The 12,273-nt window shown below is 45.8% G+C and overlaps 1 protein-coding gene across 1 annotated transcript in view; it reads right to left on the reverse strand.

Moving 5' to 3' along the window:
* Window positions 1–1,061: 1,061 nt before the first annotated feature.
* Window positions 1,062–12,273, reverse strand: part of LRP4 (LDL receptor related protein 4) — a 48,300-nt gene continuing 37,088 nt past the window's right edge. The window contains exons 35-38 of the mRNA XM_045786547.2: window positions 8,358–8,425; window positions 7,748–7,835; window positions 6,048–6,189; window positions 1,062–3,552 (exon numbers count right to left, since the gene is read on the reverse strand). Of these exons, the coding sequence (XP_045642503.2) occupies window positions 3,220–3,552; window positions 6,048–6,189; window positions 7,748–7,835; window positions 8,358–8,425 (631 nt within the window). The 3' untranslated portion in view covers window positions 1,062–3,219. The remainder of the gene's footprint in view (window positions 3,553–6,047; window positions 6,190–7,747; window positions 7,836–8,357; window positions 8,426–12,273) is intronic.

Raw genomic sequence — 12,273 nt, forward strand, 5'->3', positions numbered from 1 at the left:
TGGTTGTCCTTGAGCTATACCACTTGTTTCTGTTCTAGCACACACACCCCTCACCAAATTTGGAAGAATTATGCACTGTAAATTACCCGCAGATTTCTCGTTATTTAAATACAAGAAGCTTCAGTCTTTCTTTTTTGGGGGGGGGTGTTGGGGGGGATGGAAGCTGTTGCTAGATCCTAAGCTCTGTGGATCAAGCTTGGGCAGGGCTTGGCCCCCAGCAAGAGATAAAGAAATTAGTGGAAGCATTATTCTATAAAAGGCTTGCAGTTTAGAAAATCAGCTACTGAGTCTTGGCATACAATTCTACATCTGGCACCAAGACTTCCATGATTCCCAATCATCATTGAAGAGGTGTCATGTCCAAAGAACCTGATAATGGATCCCCAAACTCCCGGTCCTAGCCTTGAGATGTAGTGTATAAATTATAAGAAGGCAGCTTTTTAAAAATAAAAGGAAAAAAATTTAAAAAATAAATAAAAAGAATCAATGTTGATTTGATCTATGGTCAGAGTAACTATGAAGCTTGACTAAGATCAAAAAGAGCTAGTAGCAGATGTGGGCCTGTGACGAACCCTCCTTGTCCCCCGTCCTTTTCCTACTACATCAGACAGTCTTGCCGGTGACTATCACGGCAAGCCAAAGCCAACTTCTGGGACAATGAGGTCCTCATAGACCTAGAACAGAGGTAGAAGATACATGGTATATAAGCCATGACACTTCCTTCCAGTGCCTGAAGGAGAGGTCACTAACAATCATGACACTTTCCCCGTTGAGTCTCAACAGGACCTCAGGCAGCCACTACCAACCAACCAGAGCTGGCACTGGAGAGGAAACCTATCCGCCATCCCTGTTCTAGAGGAAATAAGGATTTCACAAGCCAATGAACTCTGGTCTTGGCCTGTCTTGTCAGGATGAGCTGAACCTCCAGCCAGGAACCTCACACCTTTTAGGACTCTTCACCAGTCCCACATCCCCGAAGGACTTAGATGTGATGTCACAAGGAGGTTTTCGAAAGCATGGGTCTGCCAGACAGAGCGGGTGCAGTGATTAGTCATGACTCCAAGCCAGGCACGGTGATTAAGAAAAGCTAAATTTATATTAAATTATTATAAAGTCCTAAAATACTGAACATAGTGGTTAAATAACTCCAGAAAGTCCAATCTCTCCAGTGAGTAACGTTAAAACCATTACACATGAGCTCGGGAGAATCACTTCCATTAGTTTAGGACAGAGAGGTTTTGCTTTTTACATAGTGAATCAGTGCTCAAATAGATATTTCTTCAAATATGTCTTTTCTACATTCTGAACAGCCCAAGTGCAATAAGATCCTTCCCCCTTTCCAATCAAGAAAATGCCACTTTCCTACTTTCTCCCCATCCTCAACCATGAGTCTGAGGACCCAAAGTGCTCCTTTTTTTTTTACTGCCCCATCAAGTGTGAAATGTCTCCCTTTCCTCCCATAAGTGGCACCTCGCCTTTCCCACTGTGTGTGTGTACTGGAAAAGACTTGCAGGCCTGGCCAGGCTGTTCTGTGTGGGTCCAGACCTGGGTTGGCTACTACCAGCAGGGCTCAGGGCTTGGCACCTGTCTCTAGCAGCCTCAGAACTTACCAGAAAAGCTTTGCTCTTCTCTGTTTTCACTCACATGTGTGGCAGCTGATTTCTCAATACTGATAACCACTGAAGATGTTTCCAATCAGGAAGCTTCCCTGAGAAGCCCTCACCTCTATTCCCCGTTGTCCTCTCCTGTTGCTTCCAATTCCTGGGTGGAAGGTTCTGGATCTGCCTTAGGCTGAGAGGGCTTCATCAGTGGTTCTCCCTTTCTACTCCTTGCCCCCTACTTTGTGTCTTGACGTACCCCCTCCTCACCACCACAAGGCTAAGTCAGAAAAAGCAAATTGGGGGGGGGGCTACATAGAAGGTTTAGGGCAGACAAAAAGTCTCCACTCCCCTGATCCTAGCAGGAGACACATGCTCTTTGTGTGAATGGGCATGAACCAAGTGATGGCATCACAGCCTAGAAAGTCAGTTACTTAGCTGGGAAGAGAGCTGGAATGGAAACGTCACCACCCCTGGAGGTTCTCTGGCCACCAACTTAGATCCCTGAGATCCCTGAGCACTTGAGAGAGAACACAAGAGGTTCAACCTCATGGATACTTCCCTTGAGGCCCTGTGTGCCCCAAGTCTATAACCCAATCTCTCTTCCTGACCATTGATGAAAACTTCTGGCCCTTCTTTGAAAAGTTGTTTCAGGATCTCTATGCTTAGAATCCCAGAGAATGGGCGGGGAGAGAGTGACAGAACATTAAGGTCCAGGTGATATGCTACTTTTGGTCTAGGCAGCACTGGCTGGACCTTGCAGAGACTCAGCGCTCGGGGCCCCACATTCCTTAAGCCCCTGCTCATAACCTGGTTACTTAGAGTCAAAAAGGTACAGGCCAGTGGTGGCACCAGCAGGGGAATTCATACTGGCCAGCTGCCATGCGATAAGGACCCTGTCATTGGAAGGTAGAAGCTTCCAGACACTCTAGCAGGAGGAAGAACAGCTTGAGCCACACCCAGATCTCACCAATATTGGCAGCTGAAAAAAAAAACAAAACAAAACAGTAGCTCTTAGGGCAAGAATAATATCCATTGCCAGCAATGGACAGGACATGCAGCCCAAACATTCCTAAAAGCTTTCTCATATTACCAATGCACTTGAGGCTGGAGGCTTCCGAGATGCCCATACCAGCTGGGCTTACTCCTCCTTCCTCTCTCAGCCTCTTTCCTTCATCTCTCTCTTTAACCTTGACCCCTGCCCCAGCCCCTGATGGGCAAGTTCTCTCAGAGAAGCGGCCAGGCCGGCTCTGCTGGGGAAGAGTGAAGTCTTGGATCATCAGTTCTTGTGGGGCAGGGTACCAGGGAAAGGGGAGGTGGAGTGTACTGATGAGGAATCATTACTGAGCCTACTTTCAGGGGCTCAGGATGGAGTGCAAGAGGTGAGGTTCATGGTAAGATCCAGGTCGAAATTTGGGGGATGCACCATCATTTCTTGTGCACAGGTAGTTACGGACTCAGATGGAAACAGCTCCCGTGGAGGTCTCGGGAGCAGTTATGGGGTGGGAGGTGGAGGAGAAGGACGAGCACATAGGAAGGGGGCCTGTTGTATAAGTGAGCACAGGGACCGGAAGTCCATAAAGGGGAAGGAGCGGGCAGGGAAGGAAGGGACCATGGGCATTTAGACCTGGCTCTCTGAGGAGAGCTTGCGTTCATGTTTCCAGCCTGTGTCTGGCAGAGAGCCCCGTCTTTCAGGAGTGGCTGCGGTATGGACGCTGCTACACTCAGACTGCTCTTCCTGCAACAGCTGCTCCGTCTCCGTGTCATCCAGGGAGCCAGAGCTGGCCTGGATAGACACTGTGTCTGTCTTCATGCATACGTGATCCCGCAGAAGGCCCCCCCGTGAGCTGCGTAGTTGCTTGAGGTCATCCCACTCAGCATCATCCCCAGAGAGAAGGCAGATTCCCTCTACGATCTTGATCTTCTCCTTAGTGTAGTTATGGTCAGACCCGCCCTAGGGTGGAGAGTGGGAGACACGGTCAGTCGGTTGGCTCTCCAGAAAGGATCTCATGGTAAACAGAAAAAGGAAGTGGATGGGGTGAGAGGAGGTGTGAGGAGTATAAAGATCCCACAAACGAATGGGGAGACTTGGTCAGAGCAAACAGATGAGTCAGCCTAAAAGGAGAATAGCAGCTGGGATGATGATTACTATTCTCAGACAGGGAGGAGGGAGAACCATGGTTTCTAGTCCTGCATCATCCACTCACTGGCTATGTCACCTTGGGCAAATTACTTAGCATCTCTAAACTCAGTCTCCACATCAGAGGTGTGGGGGAGAACAACAGTATCCACACCTCATAACCACTTGCTGTGAGGGTTCAATGAGGAGACACATGGACCACAGTTAGTAGGTGCTTGACACATAAGATACACTAACTCATGTTAGTTGTTGTTACCTCGTTACTGTGGTTTATTAATGGGACATCGTGCTGATGGACATGATCAAAAGCAACTGATAAAGATAATTCGATGTGTGTTTATTTAGGATTTTAAACTACTACTGTGCTCTTTTATTCTTGACTCTCTTCTTTCTAATTTTGTTAAGGCAAAAACTTGTGGGAGGCAGGAGGAATCTAGAAAATCTTCTTATTTGGGTTCTGAGTGTCAATCCACTAGGGTCCAGTAACCTATAACCTTTTTGGGAGGGTTACTCTGGCTCTGCTCCCATGAGCCTTGGGGCCATTCCCAAGCAACCTGGGACTGTTCCAAGGACAGCCGTTAAGTTCTACTCAGGCTTCTTCCTTTATGGATTTCTCAAAGGGTAGGCTTACTCCTGGTTTCTGGGGGATACCAACGGACATACCACCAATACCAGGAGAAAACGGGGCATGCTTAGTTTCTGTCCTGGAATGGCGTTCCTGCCAAGAGTTCTGCAAATGTTCCTCTATTTTAGTAACAACTCAACAGATATTTAACTGAGCCCTACATTTTTTTTAAAAGATTTTATTTTTGAGTCATCTCGATATCCAGTGTGGGGCTCGAACTCACAACCCTGAGATCAAGAGTTGCACGCTCTCCTGACTGAACCCCTACATTAAACAGGAGACTTTGATGATGGCCCTAGGAGTGGGAGCTCCCTCCACAGAGCAGAGACAGACAGCACACAAGCACGCAAGTGCACGCGCATCCCCACACCCGTTCACCCAGCACACCCTCCGAGCTGAAATTAGCATCAGATTAGACGGAGCCATGCAGTGTCTTCATGGCAGAGACACGCTGCTGGGTAGGTTAGGAAGAGGTAGGGGACATGGCACTGGCAATTCGGGGTGGGGGGGGACACCCTTCCCTCTCCAAACACACCTCAACAGGTACCTGAAATCAGGAGGAAATCAGAAGAGAAAGGGTGAAAGACTGTCAGAGGGGTGAAAGAGCTGCTGAGGAAAAGCACACAACAGAAGAAAGGGGTCACACACTTTTCAGGTCTCACCTAGGACCCTTATGATGGTTCTTCTCTGGGGCATCAAATACTCTACTAACACTCTAGGAACCTAAGACTCAGGAGTCTTTTTCTCAAAGATACTAATTGAGGAGGGCTCTACTATCCCTAAGACTGCAAACTAGCCCTGCAGGTGGTGTTTTGGCTTCTGGTGGAAGCTTCTTTAGTATGGAAACCCATGGATCCAGGAAGCATGTGATCACTATGTAAAATGTACTCAGTATGCATGGGAGCCCCGTAGAGGTGAGGGCAAGCGCTGACTGCTAGACAGGCCAGGCGAGTAGACCATTTAGGGTTTCGTAAGGGATATAACTCCTGCTGACAGGTTATAGGATTTTGGAAAAAGCAGCAGTCATATTAGACTAGGAAAATCTGAAATTGCAGATACAGGTCCCTTGGGGAAATGGGACTATTTTTTAGGCCTAAACATTCAGCACATACATTTTCACTGAAGCAACAAAGGAGTTAAGAGAGCAAAAGCATGTAAACTTTCAGAATTCTAGAGAAATCTCTTAAGACTCTGTGATAAGAGGAAGAATAGCAAAAAAGAACCCCAGCCATTCCCAGCCATCAGAGCCACCAGCTTGGATCAGAGATTAGAAAAGGGAGAGTCCAGGAGCTCTCGGGTTTTTGGGGTGTTGTCTAGGAGTCTGGGGTGTTTCAGAGGGGCACAGCCTCTCTGCAGGGGAATGATGACAACAAGGGGAAAGCCTATGAGCTGGGGAAAAGATTTCCTGGCAGGGAGGTACACATGCTTTCAGACCTAGACCTTCTGGAATCTGCTTACTAACCAGATTGCTCTCATTAAAGTCCCTCAAGCTGGTCCCTCAGAGAGTCTAGACCTCTCCAGAATCCCATGTCAGATTCAGTTCTTCCATTCACTGTAACTTCCAAAATAGTAGAGGGGGCTACCCAGCATCCCTCACTAATCCATCCAGACAACTGGAGCATATCCATCCCCCCTCCGAAAAACAAAACCAAACCCCACCTTGAATGTAAGTTTTAATTTTTACCTCTTTCTTATAGCACAGTTGATTGTACATGGCTGGTTTTGGGATTGCTTCAATTTTCACTTCCTGAGTGGAAGTTCGGTAGGAGGGGTTGCTGTAGGTGAGGTTCCCCATTCCAGGATCAGTTAACTTGGATTTTTTGTGTCTTTAGGAGGAAAGGTGGTGAGAAATTAGTTCAGATCTTTACAGTGGTGCTATCTGGGGAAGTTGTAACCCGAATGCGGTAGGTAGCCTCGAAGATGGTGCCAGTCATCCCCGCCTCATCCACACCTTCTGAATCCCTGCCCCTTGAGTGTGGGCTGTATCTGGTGACTCACTTCTTTCTATTTTATTTTTAATGTCTTATTTTCAAGTAATCTCTACACCCACTGTGGGGCTCGAACCCATAACCCCGAGATCAAAAGTCACACGCTCCACCGACTGAGCCAGCCAGGCGCCCCTGGGGACTCACTTCTGATGAACAGAATATACAGAAGTGATGGATGCTAGATTAGGTTCCAAAGAAACTTGTGGTTGCTTTCCCACCCTCATTCTCGCTTATGCTTGCTCTGGGGAAGCAAGCTGCCATGTTGTCAGCTGTCCTTTGGGAAGGCCCACAAGGCAGGGAACTGATGAGGGAGACCTCCAGCCAACAGCCAGCAAGGAACTGAGACCCTCAGTCCAACAGCCTGTGAGGAACTGAATCCTGCCAACAGCTACAGGAGCGTGCTTGGAAGGGATCCCTCTCCAGTCAAGCCTTGAGATAAGACCACAACCCTGGCTGATATCTGGACTGCAGCCTGTAAGAGAACCGTGAGGCAGAGGCACGCAGCTAAGCCGAATCCAGATTTCTGACCCACGAAAACTGGGAGATAATAAATGGTTGTCATTTTAAGTTGCTATGTTTTGGAATAATTTGCTCTCCAGCGATAGCTAGCTAATATACCGAGTCAAGACAGATCTGTGTCAACCCCATGTCTGTTACTTACTAGCTGGGATCGTGGTGGACATAATCTAAACTTTGTGAGCCTCAGATCCTCATCCGTCAAGTGAGGAATAATAATAACTATATGACCACTGTTGTTGTGGCACTGATACGTATTCACTAAATTGTCACTGTTACTATTATTATTAGCACTGTTGTTGCTGTTAGCAGGGGCCACAGCAGCATAGCCAAATGCTGGTATTTTTTCTGCAAGCTATCTTTAAAGCATTCGGGGAAAATACATAGAAGGTCGTAAAAAGAGGATTCTAAACTGAAAAATGACACACTCCACCTTCCCGGGATGATCCCTACTGAGCAATGATATGTCAAACAATATTGTAGTAGAGGCCATAGATATGGGAAGAGAAAAGCCTTTCTAACTTCCGTGGTTTGAGATGAAGTAGAGTAGCGGAAAAGCAGAGAGGCCAGCGTCAGTCCCAGGTTTGCCTCTTACTGTGTGACCTCGGGTAATACCCTCCACGCCCTCAGCATCCTCATCTGCAAAGAGAGTCCCAAGGGCTGCTGGGTCATAACGTGAGGAAACTGCTCGGGCCGTGAATGGCGAAGAAGAGTCAGGATTCAGGTCCTACCCTTCCTTTCTGCTGCTCTGACCCGGGACCCATCTTGACGTGAGGGTGGTCAGAGGTCGGATCAGCAAGACGTGGAGCTTCAAGAGGTCACCAGTATGCAAATGAGGACCAGTGGACATGTGCCCCCCTCCCCATGAGGCTGAGGTTACCTGTACAGCATCAAAGCTGCAATCACCACCAAAATCAGCAGAATGCTGAGGAGTCCACCGATGACGTAGCTGATGTGAAGTCCTTCCCCTAGGAGGAACAGAGAGACGCTAGGCGGGGACAAATGACAAGACGGAGGCCTCCTTTGGTAGGGGTTGGAGGCCACAGCATCTGAGGACAGCCAGGGTAGAGGCCACAGGGGTAGGGGTAGGGGGCTGAGAAGAAACCTATCAGCCTGCCAGCATCTCTATTCCTAATTCCCCTACTTACTAGCCATGTGACTTAGGGCAGGACGCTTAAATTTTCTCATCCGTTAAATGTAAATAATAAATTGCTCATAGCCTGGTGGCAGTGAAATCTGAGTGTGTACCTACATGTACATATATGCACACGTGTGTATGTGCACACACATACATACAGCTTAACACATGGCCGGCATATGGAAAGCACTCCATAAGTAGTAGCTAGCTAATGTTATTTTTTCAATGGATTTACTCTGAGACATGGGTTCAACAACCCCAGAGAGTCCCCATGGAAGTTCTGGAAGATATCAGTGGAGACTCTGATTCCTTACATCTTCTTTTCCAAAACAGCTGGGCACTCAGGGCTCACCTGGAGCAGCAGGTACGGCCTCATTGGAATGTGCACAGAGGCCCAGCTGGGCATCCTTTTCAGAGCATCTGTGGGGCAGAGAAAATTGAAGATGAAGACTACTTGTATTTGATAAAGATCCTGCCTTCCTCCAGGAAAGAGGGAAAGTCCTGGGGGGCTCCTGGGGGGCTCGGTCGGTTAAGCATCTGACTCTTGATTTCGGCGTAGGTCATGATCTCAGGGTTGTGAGATCAAGCCCCACATTGGGCTCTGTGCTGGGTGTGGAGTCTGCTTAAGATTCTCTGTCTCCCTCTGCCTCTGCCCCTACCCACCCCATCCCCAATCTCTCTCTCTCTCCCTTTCTTTTTTTTTAAAGATTTTATTTATTTATTTGACAGAGAGAGACAGCCAGCAAGAGAGGGAACACAAGCAGAGGGAGTGGGAGAGGAAAAAGCAGGCTCCCAGAGGAGCAGGGAGCCCAATGCGGGGCTCAATCCCAGGACCCTGGGATCACGCCCTGAGCCAAAGACAGACGCTTAATGACTGAGCCACCCAGGCGCCCCCCACACTTCTTAAAAAAAAAAAAAAAAATCCTGGGAAGGACAAGGGGAAAAGCATTTGAACTGGACTTTCAGATATTTGATTGTACCTAATGGAAGACATCAGAAGCATAGACCAGGAAATATAGAGAAATCAGTTTGAGTTACTGTCTTTAAGATGCTAGGTCATGTTTAAATGGTTTTTTTAAAAAAGATTTATTTATTTGACGGGGGGGGGGGTCAGAGGGAGAGGAAGAGAGAGAATGAGAGACTCCCAAGCAGATTCCTTGCTGAGCACAGAGCCTGACGCAGGGTTCACACAGGACTCAATCTCACCACCCCGAGATCATGACCTGAGCGGAAATCAAGAGTTGGCTGCTCAACTGACTGAGCCACCCAGGCGCTCCATGTTTAAATGGGTTTTAAAATATGTACTCTTTAAAGAAGATTCCTCTAGAAAGGAGAAGCAGGTTTCAAAGTGAGCTGGAAGTCGGCTGACAGAGCACTAAAGATACCAATGGTAGGATTTATTAAGCTACCAGGATGAGTTGGAAGAAGCTACAGCCAAGCAAACCTCTGATTGGATACAGAGTATCACAAGGTCTAAATGGACCTTGAAAAAAATTGTTTTTCTTCTCTCCATTCTTTCACAAGGGAATATGCAAGACATCCAGAGGGAGGGCTCAGAGAACCAACTTGAAATGCTAAGAAGGTAACTTCTTTGTGGCACGTTATGAACAGGCAATTAAAGGCATCTCCTAAAAGGCTAGAGAAAAGTAATTTGTAAGAGCATTTGAAACCAAGATACACATAGCCTTCAAATAGACTCTGAACGTAAGAAAATATCTGAGTAGGGTTCAAAAGTTTTCTAAATTATCTTAAAGAAAATCAGATTAATCATGATTGATAGTACTTAGAAGTTAGTGAGAAAGATACATGTTTATAGCTGGATGTTTGCTTTTCTAAATCAACTTCCAAAAAGAGAAAATGGGGCAAATAGAATGAATTTGATCATGTGCAAAATTTATAATATTATTTTATTCATTTTTTAATGCCCCAATTCTAGTTCTCAGACTTTATTGATTTATTTTTTATTTATTTATTTTTTAAGATTTTATTTATTTGAGAGAGAGAGAGAGTGCTGTGCGGGGGTCGGGGAGGGGCAGAAGGAGAGGGGAAGGGCAGAAGGAGACGGGGGGCTCCCTCCTCTCAGCAGGGAGCCCAATGTGGGGCTCAATCCCAGGACCCCAAGATCATGACCTGAGTGAAACCGAACCATGCAGGCACCCCTCTTTTTTAAGTAAACTCTACACCCAGTGTAGGGCTTGAATGCAGGACCCTGAGCTCGAGAGTCACGTGCTCTACTGACTGAGCCACCCAGGCACCATGCAAATTTTATAATTTTAAAGACATGAGTCTAGAGTTCTCATTTGGGGTCATTATTATCTTTCTGCTTTCAGAACTGAAATCGTTAATTATCTGTTAAGCTAAAGTTGATACTACAAGAAACCAGTATGTTACAATGGAAAAAAATGTCTTAATAGAAAAATGTCTGGAAAGATAGAGATCAAAATAGTAACAATAAGAAACTAAATCACTATCTCGGAAAGATAGCTGCACCCCCACGTTCACTGCAGCATTATTTACCATAGCCAAGTTGTGGAAACAACCTAAGTATCCACTGATGGATGAATGCATAAAGAAGATGTGGTATACATATAATGGGACTTCTCTTCCTTCCTCCCTCCCTCCCTCCCTCCCTCCTTCCCTCCCTCCCTCCCTTCCTTCCTTCTTTTTTTTCAAGATTTTATTACTTATTTATTTGAGAGAAAGAGTGAGTGGGGGATGGAGCAGAGGGAAAGGAATAAGCAGACTCTGAGCTGAGCATCGAGCCCAACGTGGGGCTCAAGCTCACAACCCTGAGACTATGACCTGAGCCAAATTGAGAGTCAGATGCTCAACCGACTGAGCCACCCAGGTGCCCCAATATATAATGGAATATTATTCAGCCATAAAAAAGGACATTCTGCCATTTGTGACTACATGGAAAGACCTTGAGGGCATTACGCTGAGTGAAATAAATCAGACAGAAAAAGACAAATACTGTGCAATGTCACTTATATGTAGAATATGAAAAAAAACCCAACTCAAACTCATAGATTGGTGTTTGCCAGAGGTGGGAGGTAGCAGGAATGGATAAAATGAGTGAAGGTGGTCAAAATGTGCAAACTTCCAGTTATGAGATAAGTAAGTCCTGGGAAAATAACGTACAGCATAGTGACTATAGTCAACAATACTATATTTTCTACATTTGAAAGTTGCTAAGAAAGTAAATCTTAAAAGTTCTCATCACAAGAAAAATAATTTGTACCTATGTGTGGTGATGGATGTTAACTAAACTCACTGTGATAATCATTTTGCAATTTATGCATATATCAAATAAAAAATATTTAGAATATATATGGGTACTTATTTCTTCTTTATTCTTATATTTCCAGATTATTTTTTTGCAAAGTATAAATAAAAAAACATAATAATTTCTTTAAATTGAATGTAACATGCTTATTTTTAATTTTTTTAAGATTTTATTTCAGAGAGAGAGTGAGAGAGAGAGTGCACGAGAGGGGGAAGGGTCAGAGGGAGAAGCAGACTCCTCACTGAGCAGGGAGCCTGATGTGGGACTCGATCCTGGGACTGTAGGATCATGACCTGAGCCGAAGGCAGTCGCTTAACCAACTGAGCCACCCAGGCACCTGTAACATCATATTCAATCGACTTTAAGATGGGGACATTGCTCTATCGTCTAATACCTCTGGAACGGGAATGTGTCTTATAATCAATGGCATCTCACAATTGATGCTGGTCATTTTTTTCAGTTGAAACTCTCAGGATGCATCTTTAATTGATAGTACCATCAATTTAATTAAATACAATATTTTATACTTGATTTGGGAACTGCTCATGGTTATGCTTGCTTATTTAATGATAGGGGTGTGTGTGTGTGTGTGTGTGTGTGCATGTGTGCTCGCACACGTGTACAACACGCATGTGTGTTTGAGGCTATTATAAGCTAATGCCATCACATCCTTAAGGATGTTCCAAGTCATAAAGCCACAGCCCAGAGACCACTATAACTTGGTGGCTTCTAAGTAAACTGTAGGACAAGACCATATACTAAACAGGTTACACGAGAACAAACGTCACAGAAAGGAAGGAGGAATGCCACGTAGGAAACTCCTCCTGAGTGACTTCTCTCTAAAGTTCCACTTAAAGCATCTTGCCCTCAGAGCTAAAAAGAGAATCACTTGCAACAATCTACAAGTCGAAATATCATCTCCAGTCCCAAAGAGCAGGGCCTGGGGCTAATGATGTGTTCTACCTCCCATGTGCTGGAATGG

This window comes from Ursus americanus, chromosome 24 (genome assembly GCF_024610735.1).
Source record: "Ursus americanus isolate L20-20 chromosome 24, mUrsAme1.1.p, whole genome shotgun sequence".
In the NCBI taxonomy this organism is placed as follows: domain Eukaryota; kingdom Metazoa; phylum Chordata; class Mammalia; order Carnivora; family Ursidae; genus Ursus; species Ursus americanus.